Here is a 23331-nt window from a genome sequence, read left to right as displayed (position 1 = left end):
TTGGGGGGGGCAGTGGGAATACGATTCATTCTAGGAGGGGAAATTTGGGGGGGGGGTGCTAGGCGGGGTGGTGTAGGGGGAATATTTGGGCCGGGAGGGGAGATTTGTGCTGGAAAAGGAGTAAAGGGAGGATTTGCGCTGTGGAGGGGGGGTGGACTTGGTTCGGAGGGGGAATTTGGGGGGCAGTGGGAATACGATTCATTCTAGGAGGGGAAATTTGGGGGGGGGGGTGGTTTAGGGGGTATTTGGGCAGGGAGGGGAGATTTGTGCTGGAAAAGGAGTAAAGGGGGGATTTGCGCTTGGGGGGGGGTTAATTTGGGGGGAGGGGACTTGTGCTTGGAGGGGGAATTTGGGAGGCAGTGGGGTGTGATTTGTCCTTAAGGAGAAATTTTTATGGGGGGGGGGGGGTGTGTTTGGGAGAGGAGGGTGAAGGCTTTTTGCTAGGCGGGGGGGGGGGGGATTTGAGAGGGAGGAGTTATGCTAGGAGGGGACATTGTGAGGGGGGGGCAGGGGTCCCAATACTTTTGACAACATAGTTTATATGTGTATTCAATGTGTGTATGTAACAGTGTGCATGAAAATTCAGCGTTAAGAATTTAGTTGATTAAAGTTTTATTTTTTTGAACCTACCTTTTACAGATGGAGCAGTACAGGAGAATCGCGGCCGACACCAGAACCACGTTGACCAGCACCAGCGCCAAGGAGAGCGTTGCGTCTTTTCCAGTGGTGTAATGCAGGAAACGGTCTCTGGAGGGAGCCATGGGACCGCGGTCTGCGCTCTTCCTGCAAAGCCGGAGATGTTGGCGGAATTAGTGGAGAAGATTTACACCAGACCCACAACAACAACAGGAGAAAGCGTGTCACTTGTTTCCCCGGCCAAGCGTTTGGAATCGCCGGATCAGACGCACGCCGTGTGCGCACACCACTGATATTCGTTTTATTATTGCGGACGTTTCGATTTACAGTATCTCACGAAAGTAAGTACACCCCCCACATTTCTGTAAATATTTTCTTCTATCTTTTCATGTGACGACACTGAAGAAATTACACTTTGTATCTACAATGGGGTGGATTCAGGTAGGGGCGCGCAAAACTGCGGCGGCGTAACGTATGACATTTACGTTACTCGGCCGCAAGTTTTACAGGCAAGTGGTTGATTCACAAAGCACTTGCCTGTAAAGTTGCAGCGGCGTAGCGTAAAAAGGGGTCGGCGTAAGCGCGCGTAATTCAAATGATCCCGTAGGGGGGCGTGGATCATTTAAATTAGGCGCGTTCCCGCGCCGAACGTACTTGCGCATGCGCCGTCCCTAAAATTTCCCGGCGTGCATTGCGGTAATTGACGTCGCAAGGACGTCATTGGTATCGACGTGAACGTAAATGGCGTCCAGCGCCATTCACGGACGACTTACGCAAACGACGTAAAATGTTCAAATCGCGACGCAGGAACGACGGCCATACTTAACATTGGCTGCGCCTCCTAATAGCAGGAGTAACGTTCCGACGAACCCGACTTACGCAAAACGGCGTAAAAAACGAACGCAGGGCGCACGTAAGTTTGTGAATCGGCGTTAGTATGCAATTTGCATACTCAGCGCTGAAAACTACCGGAGCGCCACCTAGCGGCCACCGTAAGAATGCAGCCTAAGATACGACGGCGTAAGAGACTTATGCCAGTCGTATCTTAGGCTACAGTCGGCGTATCTAGCTTTCTGAATACAGAAAGTAGATACGCCGGCGCAACTTAGCAATTACGCTGCGTATCTATGGATACGCCGACGTAATTGCTACCTGAATCTACCCCAATGTTGTGTAGTGAGTGTACAGCTTGTATAACAGTGTACATTTACTGTCCCCTCAAAATATCTCAACACACAGCCATTAATGTCAACAAAAGTGAGTACACCCCTAAGTGAAAATGTCCAAATTGGGCCCACAGTGTCAATACTTTGTGTGGCCGCCATTATTATCCGGCACTGCCTTAACCCTCTTGGGCATGGAGGTCACCAAAGCTTCACAGGTTGCCACTGGAGTCCTCTTCCCCTCCCCCATGATGACATCACAGAGCTGGTGGATGTTAGAGACCTTGCGCTCCTCCACCTTCCGTTTGAGGATCCCCCCACAGATGCTCAGTAGGGTTTAGGTCTGGAGACATGCTTGGCCAGTCCATCACCTTTACCCTCAGCTTCTTTAGCAAGGCAGTGGTCATCTTGGAGGTGTGTTTGGGGTCGTTATCATGTTGGAATACTACCCTGCGGCCCAGTCTCTGAAGGGAGAGGATCATGCTCTGCTTCAGTATGTCACAGTACATGTTGGCATTCATGGTTCCCTCAATGACCTGTAGCTCCCCAGTGCCGGCAGCACTCATGCAGCCCCAGACCATGACACTCCCACCACCATGCCTGACTGTAGGGAAGACACACTTGTCTTTGTTCTCCTCACCGGGTTGCCGCCACACACGCCTGACACCATCTGACACCAAATACGTTTATCTTGGTCTCATCAGACCACAGGACATGGTTCCAGTAATCCATGTTCTTAGTCTGCATGTCTTCAGAAAACTGTTTGCGGGAATCCTTGTGCATCATCTTTAGAAGAGGCTTCCTTCTGGGACCAATTTGATGCAGTGTGCGGCGTATGGTCTGAGCACTAACAGGCTGACCCCCCCCCCCCCTTCAACCTCTGCAGTAAGGCTGGCAGCACTCATACGTCTATTTCCCAAAGACAACCTCTGGATATGACGCTGAGCACGTGACCTCAACTTTCTTCGGTTAAACATGGACAAGGCCCATTCTGAGTGGATCCCGTCCTGTTATACCGCTGTGTGGTCTTGCCCAGCTCAGTTTCAGGGTCTTGGCAATCTTCTTATAGTCTCCAGATACGCCGTCGTAAGTCCGAATGGGCGCCGTCGTATCTATGCGCCTGATTCATAGAATCAGTTACGCATAAATTCTGCCAAGATACGAGCGGCGTAAGTCTCCTACGCCGTCATATCTTGGGTGCATATTTACGCTGGTCGCTAGGTGGCGCTTCCGTGGATTTCTGCGTCGAATATGTAAATGAGTAAGATACGCCGATTCACGAACGTACGTACGCCCGTCGCAATTAGTTACGCCGTTTACGTAAGACATACGCCGGCGTAAAGATAAAGCTGGTCTCTAGGTGGCACAGCCCATGCAAGGTATGGACGTCGGAACAAGCGTATCTTTTTACGTTGTTTACGTAAGTCGTACGTGAATGGGGCTGTGTGTAGGTTACGTTCACGTCGCAGGCATCGAGCCGGCGTATCTTTGGGCGTAAATACGACGTGATACTGAGCATGCGCCGTTCGTTCGGCTATGCATCTACATGGAGTCACGCTTAATTTAAATACAACACGCCCATGACCTGCCTACTTTGAAATACGCGCGCTTACGCCGGCCCATTTACGCTACGCCGCCGTAACTTAGGATGCAAGTGCTTTGTGAATACAGCACTTGCCTCTCTAAGTTGCGGCGGCGTAGCGTAAATAAGATACGCTACGCCGGCACATAGTTACGCCGCCCTACGTGAATCTAGGCCAATATTTTTTACTTTTTGCTATAATAAATATCACAATTTTTGTTTATTTTTTCAAACAATTTTTTTCCTCAGTTTAGGCCGATACGTATTCTTCTACATATTTTTGGTAAAAAAATAAATAAATAAAAAACGCAATAAGCATATAGTGATTGGTTTGCGCAAAAGTTATAGGGCCAGATTCTCAAAGGCGTTACGACGCTGTCGTAAGTCCTAATCTGGCCCGGCCTATCTATGCGACTGATTCTTAGAATCAGTTACGCATAGATATCCCTTAGATCTGACAAGCGTAAGGCTCTTACGCTGTCAGATCTTAAATGCATTTTTTTCCCGCCGCTAGGTGTCGCCGACGTCGTTTTCCCCGTCGCTTATGTAAATTAGCAATTTACGACGATTCCCAAACGTACGCGCGAACGACGCAGAGAATTTACGACATTTACGTAAGCATAAACTTGCCCCTGCTAATATGAGGGGCAAGTTTACGTAGGTCCATCGTATGCCATGTTAAGTATGGCGTCGGGTCAGCGTCGGCTTGTCGGTTACGTTGTTTTTCATAAGTCGTCCGCGAATACGACTTTACGTCAATGACGCCCACGTCGGCGTCATTGACGTTTTCCGTCGAGAACTGGAGCATGCGCACTGGGCTATTTTAAGCCCGGCGCATGCGCAGTTCGATCGGAGCGGGGGCGCACTTAATTTAAATACAAGCCGCCCCCTTTGAATTACGCGGCCTTACGCCGGGCCAATTACACTACGCCGACGCAAATTACGGAGCAAGTGCTTGGAGAATACGGCACTTGCTCCAGTAAGTTGCGGCGGCGTAGTGTAAATGGCTTACGCTACGCCGCCGCAGATTCTACGAGAATCTGGCCCATAGCGCCTACAAAATAGGGGACAGAATTATGATTTTTTTTTACTAGTAATGGCGGCGATCTGCGATTTTTATTGGGACTGCGACATTATGGCGGACACATCGGACACTTTTGACACATTTTTGGGACCATTCACATTTATACAGCGATCAGTGCTATAAATATGCACTAATTACTGTATAAATGTGACTGGCAGGGAAGGGGTTAACACTAGGGGGGCGAGGAAGGGGTTAAATGTGTTCCCTACTAGTGATTCTAACTGTGAGGGAAGGGGACTGACTGTGGGAGGTGACCGATCTGTGTCCCTATGTACAAGGACACAGCATCGGTCTCCTCTCCCTGACAGGGCGTGGATCTGTGTGTTTACACACAGAGATCTACGTCCTTGTCTGTGTAACGGCTGATCGCGGGTACTTGGCGGACATCGCGGCCGCCAGGCACGCGCATCGGCACCTCAGTGACGCGGCGGGCTCGCGCGTGCCGCTGGCGGTACTCGCGCGCCCCCCCAGTGGCCGGAGGAGCCAAGGACATCAATAGACGTCCTCCCGGCATTTGAGAGCCACCTTGTGGCCGTCTTTTGTCTACGGCCGGGGCTCCAAGTGGTTAAACAGTCTGAGTGGCTCAGAGGTATGACCTTTCAGGTCTTTTAGCTCAGAAGACACAACACACATTATCATAAACATAAACACAGGACACCTTCACATAATAGCAGGAGCCCCTAGTAGCAGACGGACCGTCTCCCCCAGTGTACAGAGGCCAATGTGATCAGCTCTTTCCATTAACACATATAATTCAGAATCAAATAAATAGTCTTTGTATATTTCCGGGGAGATATGGTTTATAAATATTACTATTTCATTTTAAGTAATCCAAGCCACATCTTCTTGGTCACCCTGTGCCCCTAATAGACACAGGGTCACTTAGACAGGGCCGTCTTAATAGCATCATGGGCCCCTGGGCAAAGTAATGCTCTGGGGCGCCTACAATGGAGACAGTACAGGTAAACAGAACTCAAGTAGGTAGGGGATATCTGGGGTGTAGAGGGGTCAGAGTGCTGGGGTGATATCTGGGGTGTAGAGGGGTCAGAGTGCTGGGGGGATATCTGGGGTGTAGAGGGGTCAGAGTGCTGGGGGGATATCTGGGGAGTAGAGGAGTCAGAGCGTTGGGGGGATATCTGGGGTGTAGAGGGGTCAGAGTGCTGGGGGGATATCTGGGGTGTAGAGGGGTCAGAGTGCTGGGGGATATCTGGGGTGTAGAGGGGTCAGAGTGCTGGGGGGATATCTGGGGTGTAGAGGGGTCAGAGTGCTGGGGGGATATCTAGGGTGTAGAGGGGTCAGAGTGCTGGGGAGATATCTGGGGTGTAGAGGGGTCAGAGTGCTGGGGGGGTATCTGGGGTGTAGAGGGGTCAGAGTGCTGGGGGATATCTGGATTGTAGAGGGGTCAGAGTGCTGGGGGGATATCTGGGGTGTAGAGGGGTCAGAGTGCTGGGAGGATATCTGGGGTGTAGAGGGGTCAGAGTGCTGGGGGGATATCTGGGATGTAGAGGGGTCAGAGTGCTGGGGGGATATCTGGGGTGTAGAGGGGTCAGAGTGCTGGGAGGATATCTGGGGTGTAGAGGGGTCAGAGTGCTGGGGGGATATCTAGGGTGTAGAGGGGTCAGAGTGCTGGGAGGATATCTGGGGTGTAGAGGGGTCAGAGTGCTGGGGGGGTATCTGGGGTGTAGAGGGGTCAGAGTGCTGGGGGATATCTGGGGTGTAGAGGGGTCAGAGTGCTGGGGGGATATCTGGGGTGTAGAGGGGTCAGAGTGCTGGGGGGATATCTAGGGTGTAGAGGGGTCAGAGTGCTGGGGGGATATCTGGGGTGTAGAGGGGTCAGAGTGCTGGGGGGGATACTGTATCTGGGGTGTAGAGGGGTCAGAGTGCTGGGGGGATATCTGGGGTGTAGAGGGGTCAGAGTGCTGGGGGGATATCTGGTGTGTAGAGGGGTCAGAGTGTTGGGGGGATATCTGGGGTGTAGAGGGGTCAGAGTGATGGGGGGATATCTGGGGTGTAGAGGGGTCAGAGTGCTGGGAGGATATCTGGGGTGTAGAGGGGTCAGAGTGCTGGGGGATATCTGGGGTGTAGAGGGGTCAGAGTGCTGGGGGGATATCTGGGGTGTAGAGGGGTCAGAGTGCTGGGGGGATATCTGGGGTGTAGAGGGGTCAGAGTGCTGGGGGGATATCTGGGGTGTAGAGGGGTCAGAGTGCTGGGGGGATATCTGGGGTGTAGAGGGGTCAGAGTGCTGGGGGGGGTATCTGGGGTGTAGAGGGGTCAGAGTGCTGGGGGGATATCTGGGGTGTAGAGGGGTCAGAGTGCTGGGGGGATATCTGGGGTGTAAAGGGGTCAGAGTGCTGGGGGATATCTGGGGTGTAGAGGGAAGGCCCCAATTTCGGGGCAGCCCGGGCTCAAGGACCAGCTGCTTTGGGGAAAGGGCAGTGCCCTCTCATTAAGACAGCCCTGCACTTAGACATAAGAGGTGCATGGGGAGCTGAAGCAAGGGTTTCCCAACCTCTTCAAGGTATTCTGGGTTCCACCAGCCCCCCGCCCAAAGTGACTTCCGTCACATCTCTCCCCTTTGGGCAGCAGACTAACACAGGAGGAGACCCCCGTCACAAGCTATAACACCAAATTTGACACACCCGCTCACCATTCACACCTGAGACCTTGTAACACTAACGAGTCACACACACCTCCCGACTTGTGAAGTTCAGAATGCGGGACACTTGGGGTTAAAGTTGTGGAGTGGGGGGGGGGGGGGTTGGGTATGCTGTCGCGAGCATGACTTCGGACATTACAGTTAATAAGGGGGCGGGGGCTATCGTTATGGTAGATGGGTGCTCGTCTCCTTCACTGTTTAGCGACTTCTTCAACGCAAGATGGTGGCGGGTGATTCTTACCTCTTCCTCCTTCCTCCACCCATGCTGCATTATGCAGGAAAATTGCCTGTATTGAGGGAGCACGGGAAAAATGTATCAATGCGGGAAAGTCCCGCACAATCCGTGACGGTTGGGAGGTATGGTCACATGACACCGGGGAGGGAAAATAGCTAATTGGGCCCTATTTGGACATTTTCACTTAGAGGTGTACTCACTTTTGTGTTGAGTTATTTTGAGGGGACAGAAAATGTACACTGTTATACAAGCTGTACACTCACTACTTTACATTGTAGCCAAGTGTCATTTCTTCAGTGTTGTCACATGAAAAGATAGGAGAAAATATTTACACAAATGTGGTGAGGGGTGTACTCACTTTTGTGAGATACTGTATATAACACCAATTTTAGCTGTAGCCTTTATTGAGGGGTATGCCATTACACTGTATATTATAAATTTAGGGGTAAGTGAATGCGAGACATGTACCAGTTGATTAAGAAACAGTTCAGGAACTTGAGACTATATACAACTCCAGTATATACATCTAGGGCCAGATTCACAAAGGACTTACGACGGGGTATCTCCACGTACGCCGTCGTAAATCCGAATGTGCGCCGTCGTATCTTTGCGACTGATTCATAGAATCAGATACGCCTCACTGTTGCCAAGATACGGGCGGCGTAAGTCTCCTACGCCGTCGTATCTTGGGGTGCATATTTACGCTGGCCGCTAGGGGCGCTTCCGTATATTTCCGCGTTGAATATGCAAATGAGCTAGATACGCCGATTTACGAACGTACTTGCGCCCGGCGTATTAAAATACGCTGTTTACGTAAGGCGTACGACCGGCGTAACTTTACCCCTCATAAAGCAGGGGCAAGTCATGTTAAGGTATGGACATCGGAAACGTCGGAACAGCGTCGTATTTTACGTTGTTTGCGTAAGTCGTACGTGAATGGGGATGGGCGTAGGTTAGGTTCACGTCGACTAAGCATTGAGCCGGCGTAATTTACGGAGGAAATTCGACGTGATACTGAGCATGCGCGCGCATGCGCCGTTCGTTAGGCGCGTCATTTACGTGGGGTCACGATTCATTTCCATACAACACGCCCCCTACCAGCCTACTTTGAATTACGCGGGCTTACGCCGGCCCATTTACGCTACGCCGCCGCAACTTATGGAGCAACTGCTTTGTGAATACTGCACTTGCCGGTCTAAGTTGCCGCGGCGTAGCGTAAATAGAATACGCTACGCCCAACTAAAGATACGCCCAGATACGTGAATCTGGCCCCTACTCTCTTCTGTCCAGCACATCGCTTGCTTGCAGACTATCTCTCCTCAATACCCCCAGCACATCGCTTGCACATCCCGAACCATCTAGCACTGATGTGCAGGCCTGACAATGACTCAGCCAGACCCAAAGTGAATGCCCTTTGCAGGCAGGGACCACAGGCCCCTTTGGTGTAGCAAAAATTGTAGAAAGCCCCAGTGTTAGCTGTCCCTGTGGCAACAACTCCTAGTACCACCTCTTCAGGCACTGCCAGCCCCCCTGGCTGCAGCTGCCCCTCTCCACTGCCCATGTCACCACAGTCCACTCCACTGGCTCTGCACCCATCCCAGGCTGCAATCTCTCAGTCCTCTCGGGTGTGCCTCCCCAGTCATCTCCTGGCAAGTGTCACACTCACCAGCCCTCTTGGCTGCAACCTGTTGTTCCTGTCCTGGAGACTTTGCCTGGCAGTGCTCTCCTGCTGTCCTCTCTTGCTCCCGTACCACCTATCCCAGGATACCTCTGTGTGCAACAACACGGAAAGCTGGAAATTGGCTTGGGCTGGAAGGGGGTGAAAGTGCCTGGTATTGAATTGGTTAAGAGGTTGAACTGGCGAGAATGCACAGTAATCTATGCCAGATCAAGAACTGTTTCTAGCAGCAGTCCAGATGATCTCACTCCAATGTTAGGTTGGGATCCTGCTTGATATAGATATCCTGTATTATAAGGCTAGGGCAACGATGGGTGTCACCAGCCAACGATAGGTGTAAATTATGCCAGATCAAGAACTGTTAGCTCAGCCAACAATAGGTGAAAACTATGCCAGAACAAGAACTGGTTCTAGCAACAGCCTGGATGATTATAATATTAGGCTGGAATCTTACGCGATATTGATATCCCTCATAATAAGGCTAAGCAGGGACGATCCTAGGCAGGGTGCACAGGGTGCATTGCACCCAGGCGCCTGCAGAGGTGGGGGCGCAGAACATCTAACAGACTCTCTAACAGAAGCCCTCTCTGTGTCCATCACCCTTCAGGTCCCAATAAAGTACTCTGCTTCTCGTCCTGTATTTTGTTTATTGTTAAGAGATCATGCAAGGATCCCAGATTAATGAAGACTTTGTGGGGGAGCATCTCTGTGGTTGAGTCATTGCCATAGAAACATTTGTAAAGGGGAGGAGTTAGAAAAATAACGACACCCATGTGGGGGCGCCAGAAATATTTCTGCACCCAGGCGCCTGTGACCCTAGGATCGGCCCTGAGGCTAAGACAAGGTTCAACCAATGATGGGTGTCACCAGCTATGGAACTTCAGCATTCGAGTCTACCAGAGAGGCTGAGAAGCTCTAGATATCCCCCCATCCAGGGGCCATCTATTGAAAGGAAGATAATATGACCGCGGATCATGACCAAACGCACAAAATTCAAAGTCTGCAAACTGATATCGTTCCGCATTTATCCAAAAGCGAGATCCAAAGAGGCCACCCTGCCTGACAACTGAGAGGTTTTAACATTTTTTCCGTTCTTCTCTAATGGACAGCTGACCTCGAAATAACATCTCAGGAGGAATGTTTTCCCTCTAATTCTATTAGCCATGATTTACACGTTCCTGGTGGGGTCTGAGATTTAAGGCCAGAGCCAGTTAAGTCTCTGATCTAATAAAAGGCATTGGGTTACCTACTAGATGTGTCTTTCCACATGAGTCTAGAGATCTCCGGGAACAAATGACCCAGTGGTTTGCAAGTTTGGAAATATTAATCTGAATACGATGTGTTCTATCAGCCAACAGCAGCTTCTCCATTGTTTTATAATGACTTGGTTTTATTTCATATAAAATTGTGATGGTAGAAATAGGAATTTGAGAAAAAAGCCACACAGACATTGGACACTCCCGGAACGTTTTGAATGCCAGGGAATGGAGGGGAGGTAGGAGACCCAGGTCATTGGAGAATAGATGAGGTATAATACTTCTATTACATAGAATGGAAGGGTGTCAGGAGCCATAAAAACTCTACTATTACACATACCTATAATACCTCTTCTATTATAGGTAACAGAGGAGAGGTAGGAGACACGGGACACCAGAGAGGTGAGTATAATTATTATTATTATTATTATTATTATTAGGTGTAAAACACCTCTTCAATTACAGGGAATGGAGGGGAGGTAGGAGACCCAGGTCATTGGAGAATAGATGAGGTATAATACTTCTATTAATGAGAATGGAAGGGTGGTAAGAGCCATAATAACTCTTCTATCATGCATACTTATAATACCTCTTCTACTATAGGTAACAGAGGAGAGGTAGGAGACACGGGACACCAGAGAGGTGAGTATAATTATTATTATTAGGTGTAAAACACCTCTTCTATTACAGGGAATGGAGGGGAGGTAGAAGACCCAGGTCACTAGAGAGGGGTATCTTACTTCTTCTATTACAGAGAATGTAGGTGAGGTAGGAGACACGGGACATCGGAGAGGGGACTATAAAACCTCTTCTATTACAGGGAATAGAGGGGATGTAGGAGACTCAGGACACCAGAGAGGGGACTAAATTACTGCTTCCCAGAGAGGGAAGTATAAAATCTTTCATGTAACAGAGAATGGAGGGGAGATAGGAGGTGGGTACTGTATAATATTTCTTCAGTTACAGAGTATAGAGGGAAGGTAGGAGACATGGAACACCGGAGAGGTGAGCATGATATCTCTTCTATTTCAGGGAATAGAGGGGAGGTAGAAGACCAAGGTCACTAGAGGGGAGAGGTGGTTATAATACTTCTTCTATTACAGTAAACATAGGTGAGGTAGGAGACACAGGATACCGTAAAGGTGAGAGAGTAAAACATCTCTTCTATTACAGGGAATGTAGGGGAGGTAGAAGACCCAGTCACTTGAGAGGGGTATCTCACTTCTTCTGTTACAGGGAATAAAGGGGAGGTAGGAGACATGGGATACCGGAAAGGTGAGTAAAACACCTCTTCTATTACAGGGAATAGAGGGGAGGTAGGAGACACGGGATGCCGGAAAAGTGAGTAAGTAAAACACCTTTTCTATTACAGGGAATGGGGAGGTAGAAGACCCAGGTCACTACAGAGGGGTATCTTACTTCTTCTATTACAGAGAATGTAGGTGAGGTAGGAGACACGGGATACCGAGTAAAATACCTCCTCTATTACAGGGAATGGAGGGAAGGTAGGAGACACAGGTTACCCAAGAGGGGAATATAATACCTCTTCTATTACAGAGAATGGAGGGGAGGTATGAAATTTAAGAGACCAGAGAGGGAAGTTAAATATCTTTCCTGTAACAGAGAATTTAAAGGGGAGGTGGGAGACAAGGGACACCAGAGAGGTGGGTATAATATTTCTTCAGTTACAGAGTATAGAGGGAAGGTAGGAGACATTGAACACTGGAGAGATGAGCATGATATTGCTTCTATTTCAGGGAATAGAGGGAAGGTAGAAGACCAAGGTCACTAGAGGGGAGCCGGGGTATAATACTTCTATTACAGAGAACGTAGGTGAGGTAGGAGACTTGGGATACTGGAAAAGTGAGTGAGTAAAACATCTCTTTTATTACAGGCAATGGAGGGGAGGTAGAAGACCCAGGTCACTTCTTCTATTACAGAGAACGTAGGTGAGGTAGGAGACACGGGATACCGTAAAGGTGAGTAAAATACCTCCTCTATTACAGGGAATGGAGGGGAGGTAAGAGACACAGGTTACCCGAGAAGGGAATATAATACTTCTTCTATTACAGGGAATGGAGGGGAGGTAGGAGACACAGGTTACCCGAGAAGGGAATATAATACTTCTTCTATTACAGGGAATAGAGGGGAGGTAGGAGACACAGGACACCGGATAGGTGAGTATAATACCTCTTCTATTACAGGGAATAGAGGGGAGGTAGAAGACACAGGACACCGGATAGGTGAGTATAATACATCTTCTATTACACGGAATGGAGGGGAGGTAGGAGACACAGGACACCAGAGAGGAGAGTATAATACCTCTTCTATTACAGGGAACGGAAGGGAGGTTGAAGACACAGGACACCAGAGAGGGGAGTATAATACCTCTTCTATTACAGGGAATGGAGGGGAGGTAGGAGACACAGGACACCAGAGAGGAGAGTATAATACCTCTTCTATTACAGGGAATGGAGGGGAGGTAGAAGACACATGACACCAGAGAGGGGAGAGTAATACCTCTTCTATTACAGGGAATGGAGGGGAGGTAGGAGACACAGGACACCGGATAGGTGAGTATGATACCTCTTCTTCTACAAGGAATAAAAGTAAGTGCCAGTTTTATTTTATAGACCTGACAAGGTCTCCTTAACCCCTTACCACCGACAGTACACAGATATGTGGCCTCATGGAAGTGGGCCTTTACCCGTACTTGTCTTTGTGCTGGGAGTGCCCCGCACAGCGAGCTCCTAGCACAAAAATCAAACAGCCACCGTGAACCGCCAGGTCTCCTACTAATGATCGGGACCTTGTACTCCCGCTTCCTAGTCACCTGATCACTGTAAGAGCCTCTGATTGGCTGACACAGTAATTAGTCACTGTTTAGCCCAGCCATGTGTTTTTTTTTTCTCTTCTGAATGAAGAGAAAGATACATTGTACAACTTCCATCAGCTCATTCCCCACAATTACAACCTTTTGTACCACCAGGCCCGTCGCAACAGGACAGGCAAACCAAGCAATTGCTTGGGGCCCCGAGCTAGAAAGGGGCCCCCAAGCTGGCTTGTCTGTCTGCCTGCTGCTATGTTCACACCGCACCCCCTCCGCGATTATGTCAAGGCACAGGCACGCAGGGAGAGGCAAGCTATAGTGGCGATGGGGGTGGGGGGGCTGTGCTGGGTGCATGGTGACACACCGCTGCACGAACCATCCCCTCCTCTCACGGCGCGGCTGTGTCTGAGCGATCCCGATTCCCGCCCGGCGCCTGATATCAGGCAGACGGTAGACTGCAGGGGCGAGGCGAATCGATGAAAGGGGTGGGAATGCCGTGTGCAAGTTGACACACCGCTGCACCAACCATCCTCCCCCTCGCCGCCGCCGCTGTGTGCCTGAGCGATCCCATCCTGGATATCACACATGAAGCCGCCTTCCCCTCCTCTGTTATGTGTACACAGGGGAGGGGGACCTCACCTGCTGTGCATGTGCCGCCGTGGCCGCCGCGCTGATCTGAGGTACTGAATGGGGGGGGGGATCCTGCACTGATCGGGGTAAACTGAAGGTGGGTGTCTGCACTGAAGGGGGGTACCCTAAAGGGGGATCTGCACTGAAGGAGGCTAAACTGAAGGTGGGTGTCTGCACTGAAGGGGGGCTAAACTGAAGGTGGGGGTCTACACTGACAGGGGGCTAAACTGAAGGTGGGGGTCTACACTGAAGGGGGTACCCTAAAGGGGGTTCTGCACTGAAGGGGGGTACCCTAAAGGGGGATCTGCACTGAAGGGGGTACCCTAAAGGGGGCTAAACTTAAGGTGGGTGTCTGCACTGAAGGGGGGCTAAACTGAAGGTGGGGGTCTACACTGAAGGGGGTACCCTAAAGGGGGGATCTGCACTGAAGGGGGTACCCTAAAGGGGGGATCTGCACTGAAGGGGGGTATCCAGAAGCAGGGATCTGCACTGAACGGGGTGAAAATGAAGGTGGGGTCTGCACTTAATGGGGGCTAAACTGAAGGTGGGGGTATGCACTAAATGGGGTCTAAACTGAAGGGGGGGCAGTCTGTGATGGGGGGTCAGTCTGTGATGTGGGGTCAGTCTATGATGGGGGCACCAGTGTGATGGGGGGTCAGTCTGTGATGGAGCACCAGTTTGTGATGGGGGCCAGTCTGTGATGGGGGCTCAGTCTGTGATGGAGGCACCAGTCTGTGATGGGGGGCAGTCTGTGATAGGGGGCAGTTTGTGATGGGGCACCAGTCTGTGATGGAGGCACCAGTCTGTGATGGGGGCACCAGTCTGTGATGGGGGCACCAGTCCGTGATGGGGGCACCAGTCTTTGAGTGTGGGTGAACTTAAACTATCGCTATGCTGGGGTTCCTGTAGGCTTTGTGTGCGTTCAGGGGGGTCGGGGGGTTGGGGGGCCTCTATGTCCATTTTGCTTGGGGCCCCCAAATTCCTATTAGATTGTAAGCTCTTCTGAGCAGGGCCCTCTTAATCCTCTTGTATTTTATTGTATTGTAACTGTATTGTCTCCCTTTTATATTGTAAAGTGCTGCGTAAACTGTTGGCGCTATATAAATCCTGTATAATAATAATAACCTTTCTCTCCATGCAGGGGAGAAAGATGTAAACAAAAATAAGTGTGTACAAATAAAAAATATTTAAAAAATAAAGAATAAAATAGATCAAAAAAAAAAAAAACAGGAGATATCCATTACGTGTGATAGTCACACCATCCTTTATTGAGCCCTTTGTCCCTTCTCTATGCAGTAATAAACACACGGAATTCACAACACAATGAAAAGTTTACAAGGGTAAATATAATACAGAAAGCCAATGTCTATCTGTGTATAATAATATTCAGACCGGGGAGCTGCCCTACCTACATCTAAAACCTGGAGCTTATATAGTGCAGAGAATCATATGTGTCAATGCATGTGGAAAGGTCAGGAAAGATAAACATTTCCAGTAAAGAAGATTATAATGTTTTTTTTTTTTAGAAGAGTATTTCCTGTACCAATTAAAGGAAACCTGTCACAAGATTGGGCAACTCAACTTCAATAAAGTAAAAGTGAAAAACAACTTTGAAACTTATTAGTGGATGCATAGATATAGGCAGATAAAGTTACGTAATACAAAAAAATTACAGACACTACCACTCAACATGTTTCGCTTTGAACAAAGCTTCCTCAGGAGATTCCGGTGTGACGTGCTATATGCTATAGACCGCAAAAAGATTGGAATGAGTACTCATGTTGGTTTTTTTTGATGCACAAAACATATTTATCAACTAAATAAAGAAAACATTGCGCCAAATAAAGGTAAATCAATCCTCAAGGAGAGATATGGTAAAAGTAGCTGATGAGATAAGGCAATCCCAAAGGTGAATAATGGTGCCGATAAACATAAGAGTCACAGAGGACCATAGATAATACAAGTCCAAGGAAGTCCAATCAAGTAACACCACAGTGCTTGCAAACCGGAGTGCCCACCGGAGATTGGCCGCTTACCAAAAATAAGCCAAAACGCACAGTCGGCTATGACCTTGCCGCGGCCTTTAGCTTGTGTGCTGTATGGAATGGACCTCAGACCCAATGCGGACACCCTGGACACTCCTCCGGTACCCATATACTCGTAGCTATATTATAGGCTCCGTAGCAATATGGATCGGAAGAAGGAAGAGGACCATAGGGTGATATCGTTTAACAAAACATTCATTTATAAAAAAGTATCGTACTTGCATTACAAATAAGTATAAAAGCATAGAAAAAATGCCGGCCGGCAATTGCAGAAGCCCTACCTCGAACAAGCTGCGTGGTGATGTCACTGCGTGCTTTCAGACGCGTTTCGTCTCATCTGGCGTTCTCAATGCGGGTGCAATTTTGAAGCGTGACATGTTGGGTATCATTTTACTCGGCGTAACATTATCTTTCACAATGTAAAAAAAAATTGGGCTAACTTTACTGTTTTATTTTTTAATTCAAAAAAGTGAATTTATTCCAAAAAAGTGCGCTTGTAAGACCTCTGCGCAAATACAACGCAAACACTACGCTTCTAAGACCGCCATTTTATTCTCTAGGGTGTTAGGAAAACAATATATAATGTTTGGGGGCTCCAAGTAATTTTCTAGCAAAAAAACCTGTTTTAATCTTGTAAACACCGAGTCTGAAAAACAGGCAAGGTCCTTAAAGCGGATCTCCGCCGAAAAAAAAAAATATTAAAAGCCAGCAGCTCCAAATACTGCAGCTGCTGACTTTTAATATCGGTACTTACCTGTCCTGGAGTCCAGCGCCGTCGGCAGCAGAGGACGAGCAATCGCTCGTCACTCTGCTGCTCCCACCACCATCCTCGTGAGGGAACCAGGAAGTGAAGCATTGCGGGCTTCACTGCCCGATTCCCTACGGCGCATGCGCGAGTCGTGTGCGCCGTGCTCACGGGTCCCCGCTGTGTTCTGGGAGCCGTGTGTTTCCCAGAACACAACGGGGGGGGAGGGTTAGGGGCGGGATCTGACATCCTGTCCGCAGTCTACCCGCAGACTGTGTGGCCGGAAGTGGGTGCAAATACCCTTTAGACAGGTATCTGCACCCCCTCCCCCCTGAAAGGTGTCAAATGTGACACCAAAGGGGGGGAGGGTTCCTATGAGCGGAAGTTCCACTTTAGGGTGGAGCTCCGCTTTAAGTGATTAATCAGGATCAACAGCACTGTGCAATGTAGTAAAGCCTTGGGGCCAGATTCTCAAAAGAGATACGCCGGTGTATCGCCTGATACGCCGTTGTATATCTGAGTCCGCCCGTCGTATCTATGCGCCTGATTAATAGAATCAGTTACGCATAGATAACCATTAGATCCGTCAGGCGTAAGGCTCTTACGCTGTCGGATCTTAAATGCAATTTTTTTTCCGCCGCTAGGTGTCGCCGACGTCCTTTTCCCCGTCCAGTATGCAAATGAGCGAGATACGCAAATTCCCGAACGTACGCCCGGCCGACGCGGTGAACTTACGACGTTTACGTTAGATTTGCGACGCGTAAAGTTGCCCCTGGGTATATAAGGCGCAGTCAATGTTAAGTATGGCCATCGTTCCCGCGTCGAAATTTGAAAATTTACGTTGTTTGCGTAAGTCGTCCGTGAATGGCGCTGGACGCCATTTACGTTCACGTCGAAACCAATGACGTCCTTGTGACGTCATTTAGCGCAATGCACGTCGGGAAATTTTAGGGACGGCGCATGCGCAGTACGTTCGGCGCGGGAACGCGCCTAATTTAAATGATCCACGCCCCCTACCCGGATCATTTGAATTACGCGGGCTTGCGCCGGGGGATTTACGTTACGCCGCCGCAACTTTACAGGCAAGTGCTTTGTGAATCAAGCACTTGCCCGTAAAACTTGCGGCGGCGTAACGTAAATGAGATACGTTACGCCGCCGCAACTTTAGGCCAGTCTACGAGAATCTGGCCCTTGGTGATTAACCATAGACCTGACAGGTATTACTTTAAAGTAAAACATAGAAAATAATATTCATCAGTGGACCCGATTAACCACTTAAGCCCCGGATCATTTGGCTGGCCAAAGACCGGCTACTTTTTGCGATTCGGCACTGCATTGCTTTAACTGACAATTGCGCGATCGTTCGACGTGGCTCCCAAACAAAATTGGCGTCCTTTTTTTCCCACAAATAGAGCTTTCTTTTGGTGGTATTTGATCACCTCTGCGGTTTTTATTTTTTGCGCTATAAACAAAAATAGAGCGACAATTTTGAAAAAAAAAACAATATTTTGTATATTTTTTGCTATATTAAATATCCCCCATTTTTTTAAAAAAAAGCAATTATTTTTCTCAGTTTTCCTCTACATATTTTTGGTAAAAAAAAAAAAAAAATCGCAATAAGCGTTTATTGATTGGTTTGCACAAAAGTTATAGGCCCAGATTCACAAAGCACTTACGCCGACGTATAACAAGTTACGCCGACGTAAGTGCAAATGTGCACCGTCGTATCTGTGCGCCAGACCCACAAACAGATATGCGCCTAAAACCAGGCTACACCCCGCCAACGTAGCTTGCTAGGGTGGGCGCACATTTAGGCTGGGTGCATGGTGCCGCTCCCATTGATTAGCCATTCAAACATGCAAATGAGGGAAATACAGCGATTCACGAACCTGCGTGAGCCCGACGCAGGCTACGCGAGGTGCGCGTAAGTTGCAAGTCCGGCGTAAAGTTATTCCCCATAAAGGAGGTGCAACCCGGCAACAGACATGCAAAGGTCTGCACCAGGGAACACAAGCCGGCTTATTTTACGTTGGACGTGTGTCTGGCTGGGCGTAGGTTACATTCACGCCATACAAAGTGATCCGGCGTAGTTTAGGCAGTTGTACCAACATGGTTGTGAACAGGCGCAGGGGGATGCGTCTACGTCATGGCGCATGCGCAGTTCATGATACGTATCTGTCTGGCGCTCGGCCCATCATTTGCATGGGGTCACGCCTCATTTGCATGGGTCACGCCCACTTCCACCTACGCCGGTGTACGCCTTCGAATCACACGCCACGCTGGCGCAGCGTTGGCAGCACTGGCTTGCTGAATGCATTGCTTGCCTCTCTGCGCTGCGTTGGCGTAGCGTACATTGGTTACTCTACGGCGGCGTAATGTGCACCCACACTCTGTGAATCTGGGCCATAGCGTCTACAAAATAGGGGATAGATTTATGGCATTTTTTTTTCTAGTAATGGCGACGATCAGCGATTTTTTTCGTGACTGCGACATTATGGAGGACACTTTTGACACATTTTTGGGACCATAGTAATTTTTACAGCGACCAGTGCTATAAAATGCACTGATTGCTGTGTAAATGACACTGGCAGGGAAGAGGTCAACCTGTAGGTGGCGCTGAAGGGGTTAAGTGTGTCCTAGGGAGTGATTCTAAATGTCAGGGGGCGTGGCTTGCCATGACACGTCACTGATCGCTACTCCTGATGAGAGGGAGCAGACGATCAGTGACATGTCACACTGACATCTCCCCGTTCTTCAGCTCCGGGACCCACGGACTCGATGTCCGCCGGTGTCCCTCGGGCACGGAGCTTGTGATGCGGTGCCACCACACAGCGCCAAATTAAAGGGGACATATATATATATATATGCCCATTTGCCCAGCCGTGCAATTCTGTTGACGTATAAGTTAGTGCGGCGGTCGGCAAGCGAGTATGGAATATTTACTGATATAGTTGGCCATGAGCTTTGAACACGGCGATCACATTTTTCCTTCCTTGTGTTTGGCTGTCACACAGAACGTTATCGGACAGGTTTTAAGTGACTTCTTTTGTACAAAGACTGGCGGCGCGCTCTGCGGAGAGTACAGACTGCTGCAGAAAAGATAACATCGGGTTTCTATTACCGGGAACATATCAATTCCGTTCATTTTTGTGTGGGGAGAAAATCCTCTCTGACTAGTTGCAGACATGCTCTGTCCTCCTTATCGGGTTCACCATCATCTGTTTATCTACATGTTCCGAAATCCCGCTAATGTTGTTTTGCCTTAATTTGGTCAATGTAGTCATTGGAGGGGAACAAACTTTATAAACGGAAGGGGGTTTTGTTGGGTTTGGTGTGTGAAATGCTTCTGAAGGACATTACGTACTTTTGGTTCGCCAACATAAATATTATATTATGTAATTTGCACTAATGTATTTATCGCAATAATTATTTAGAAAAACTTGAAAAAAAGAATTTTAGGATACTTGAAAAACTAGTGCTAAATAAATTACATGCCTTACCCCCTTAAACAAAATCTGTATTTTACATCTAAACCTCAATGGAATCCCAACACTAAACCTAATGCGACACCCAAGCCTAACCACTAACCGTAAAAACCTAATCCTAAATGAAACCAAAGCCTAAATTCGAATGCTAATCCTCAAACTAATCTCCAACTGTAAACCTCAACCTAAACCCCAATGTCAACCTAACCCCTTAAATTAAAACAAACTCCTAACACTAAATCTAACCCTAAATCCTAATGATAATGCTCAACCTAATCTCTCAGGCCGGGTACACACGAACAAACATGTACGGTGAAAGCGGTCCGTCGGACCGTTTTCACCGTACATGTCTGCCAGAGGGCTTCTGTACGATGGTTGTACACACCATCGTACAGAAGTCCGCGCGTAAACAATACGCGGGGCGTGTCCGCGTCGTCGACGCGACGATGACGCGGCGATGACGCGGAGACGTGGGCGGGCCTGCCATTTAAAGGCTTCCACGCATGCGTCGAAGTCATTCGACGCATGCGAGGGACGGCGGGCGCTCGGACATGTACGGTAGGTCTGTACTGACGACCGTACATGTCCGAGCGGGCAGGATTCCAGCGGACGGTTTTAAAACACGTCCAGGAATATTTGCCCGCTGGGAAAAGGCCCGGCGGGCAAATGTTTGCTGGAATTCGGCCCGCTCGCGCCCACACACGACCGAACATGTATGCTGAAACTGGCCCGCGGACCAGTTTCAGCATACATGTTTGGTCGTGTGTACGGGGCCTAACTCTAACCCTCAACCTAAACCCTAAGGTTAAACATCAACCCAAACCTTAACAGTAATCCTCAACCTAACCCCCAACACTAACCTCAATGGCAAACATCAGCCTAACCCCTTACACTAAACCTAACTCTCAATCCTAACACTAAATCTAAGCCTAAATCCTAATGATAATGCTCAACCTAATCTCTAACTCTAACCCCCAACCTAAACCCTAAGGTTAAAACATCAACCCAAATAATCCTCAACCTAACCCCCAACACTAACCTCAATGGCAAACATCAGCTTAACCCCTTACACTAAACCTAACTCTCAATCCTAACACTAAATCTAAGCCTAAATCCTAATGATAATGCGCAACCTAATCTCTAACTCTAAGGCCCTGTACACACGATCAGACATGTCCGATGAAAACTGTCCGCGGACCGTTTCCATCGGACATGTCTTCTGGGAGATTTTGGTCTGATGTGTGTACACACCATCAGACCAAAATCCCCGCGGACAGAGAACGCGGTGACGTAGAAGACACAGACGTTCTCTAACACGGAAGTTCAATGCTTCCACGCATGCGTCGAATCAATTTGACGCATGCGCGGGATTTCGGGCCGCTGGTTATACGTCATAACCAGCGGACATGTCCGATGAGTCGTACTAACCATCGGACATGTCCGACAGACATGTTTCTAGCAGACAAGTTTCTTAGCTTGCTAAGAAACTTTTGTCCGCTTGAAAAATGTCCGCTGGAAAACGGTCCGATAGGCCGTACACACGACCGAACATGTCCGATGAAACTGGTCCGCGGACCAGTTTCAGCGGACATGTTCGGTCGTGTGTACGCGGCCTAACCCTCAACCTAAACCCTAAGGTTAAACATCAACCGAAACTCAAGCTGTCTTGCATACTCATGGACACACCAAATTCCGACAGTCAAAAACGCCGTGACGTACAACACTACGATGAGCCTAGAAAAATGAAGTTCAATGCTTCTGAGCATGCGTCGAATTGTTTCTGAGCATGCGTGGGTTTTTTTCAGTCGGAGTTCCACACAGACGAACGTAATTTCCGATAGAATTTTTTTCCGTCAGAAAAAAAGAAAACATGTTCTCTTTCTAACTCCGTTGGAATTTCCCGAAGGAAAAAGTTCGATGAGGCATACACACGGTCGGAATATCCGATGAAAAAATTCCGTCTGACTTTTTCCATCGGAAATTCCGACCGTGTGTACACGGCATTACTCTAAACCTCAACCTAAACCCTAAGGTTAAACATCAACCCAAACCTTAACAATTATTCTCAACCTAACCCCAATGGCAAACCTCAGCCTAACTCCTTACACTAAACCTAATTCTCGATCCTAACACTAAATCTAAGACTAAATCCTAATGATAATGCTCAACCTACTCTCTAACTCTAAACCTCAACCTTAACCTCTTTTGTTAAACATCAATCCAAACCTTAACAGTAATCCTCAACCTAACCCCCACACAGACGAACGGAATTTCCGATAGAATTTTTTTCCGTCGGCCCAGATTCACGTAGCTCGGCGCATCTTTGTGCCGGCGTAGCACATCTCATATGCGCTACGCCGACGTAACATTGAGAGGCAAGCTGCGTATTCACAAAGCACTCGCTCCCATATTTGCGCCAGCATAACGTAACTTGGCCGGCGTAAGCCTGCCTAATTCAAAGTAGGAAGGTAGTGGGCGTGATCCATGTAAATTAACCGTGACCCCATGTAAATGAATTGCTGAACGAATGGCGCATGAGCGTGCATGCTCAGAATCACGTCACATATACTCCCTAAGATACGCTGGCTCAATGCCTACGACGTGAACGTAACCTAAAGGTTGAATGAAGGATGGATGGCCGCACTCCAAAAACCGTACAGGTTGTCTTTTATTAAATGAACAGCAAAAGCATTACCAGATCACAGCAACAGAAACAGGGGACAGCCGACGTTTCGCACAAAATCAGTGCTTATTCGTAACCTACGCCCAGCCCCATTCACGTACGACTTACGTAAACGACGTAAAATACGACGGCTGTTCCGACGTCCATACCTCAACATGACTTACCCCTGCTTTATGAGTGGTAAACTTACGCACGTACGCCTTACGTAAACGGCGTAGATTACTGCGACGGGCGCAAGTACGTTCGTGAATCAGCCGTTTCTTGGTCATTTGCATATACAACGCGTAAATCAATGGAAGCGCCCCTTGCGGCCAGCGTAAATATGCACCCCAAGATACGACGGCGTAGGAGACTTATGCCGCTCGTATCTTGGCAGAATTTATGCGTAAGTCGTACGTGAATCTGGGCCAGCATGTTCTCTTTCTAAGTCCATCAGAATTTCCGATGGAAAAAATCTGATGGGGCACACACATGGTCGGAATATCCGATGAAAAAATTCCGTCTGACTTTTTCCATCAGAAATTCCGACCGTGTATAAGTGGCATAACTCTAAACCTCAACCTAAACCCTAAGGTTAAACATCAACCCAAACCTTAACAGTAATCCTCAACCTAACTAATCCT

At 48.6% G+C, this 23331-nt stretch overlaps 1 protein-coding gene across 1 annotated transcript in view; it reads right to left on the bottom strand.

Annotated features, from left to right (window-relative positions):
• The window catches only part of LOC120936032 (altered inheritance of mitochondria protein 3-like), an 85838-nt gene that overhangs the window by 49849 nt on the left and 12658 nt on the right, over positions 1–23331 (bottom strand). The window contains exon 2 of the mRNA XM_040348121.1: positions 631–783. Coding sequence (XP_040204055.1) covers positions 631–761 — 131 coding nt within the window. The 5' untranslated portion in view covers positions 762–783. The remainder of the gene's footprint in view (positions 1–630; positions 784–23331) is intronic.

The sequence above is a fragment of the Rana temporaria genome, chromosome 4 (assembly GCF_905171775.1).
Source record: "Rana temporaria chromosome 4, aRanTem1.1, whole genome shotgun sequence".
Classification (NCBI taxonomy): Eukaryota; Metazoa; Chordata; class Amphibia; order Anura; family Ranidae; genus Rana; species Rana temporaria.
The sequence above is the reverse complement of the archived record's forward strand: the minus strand, read 5'-3'. Positions and strand labels throughout refer to the sequence as shown.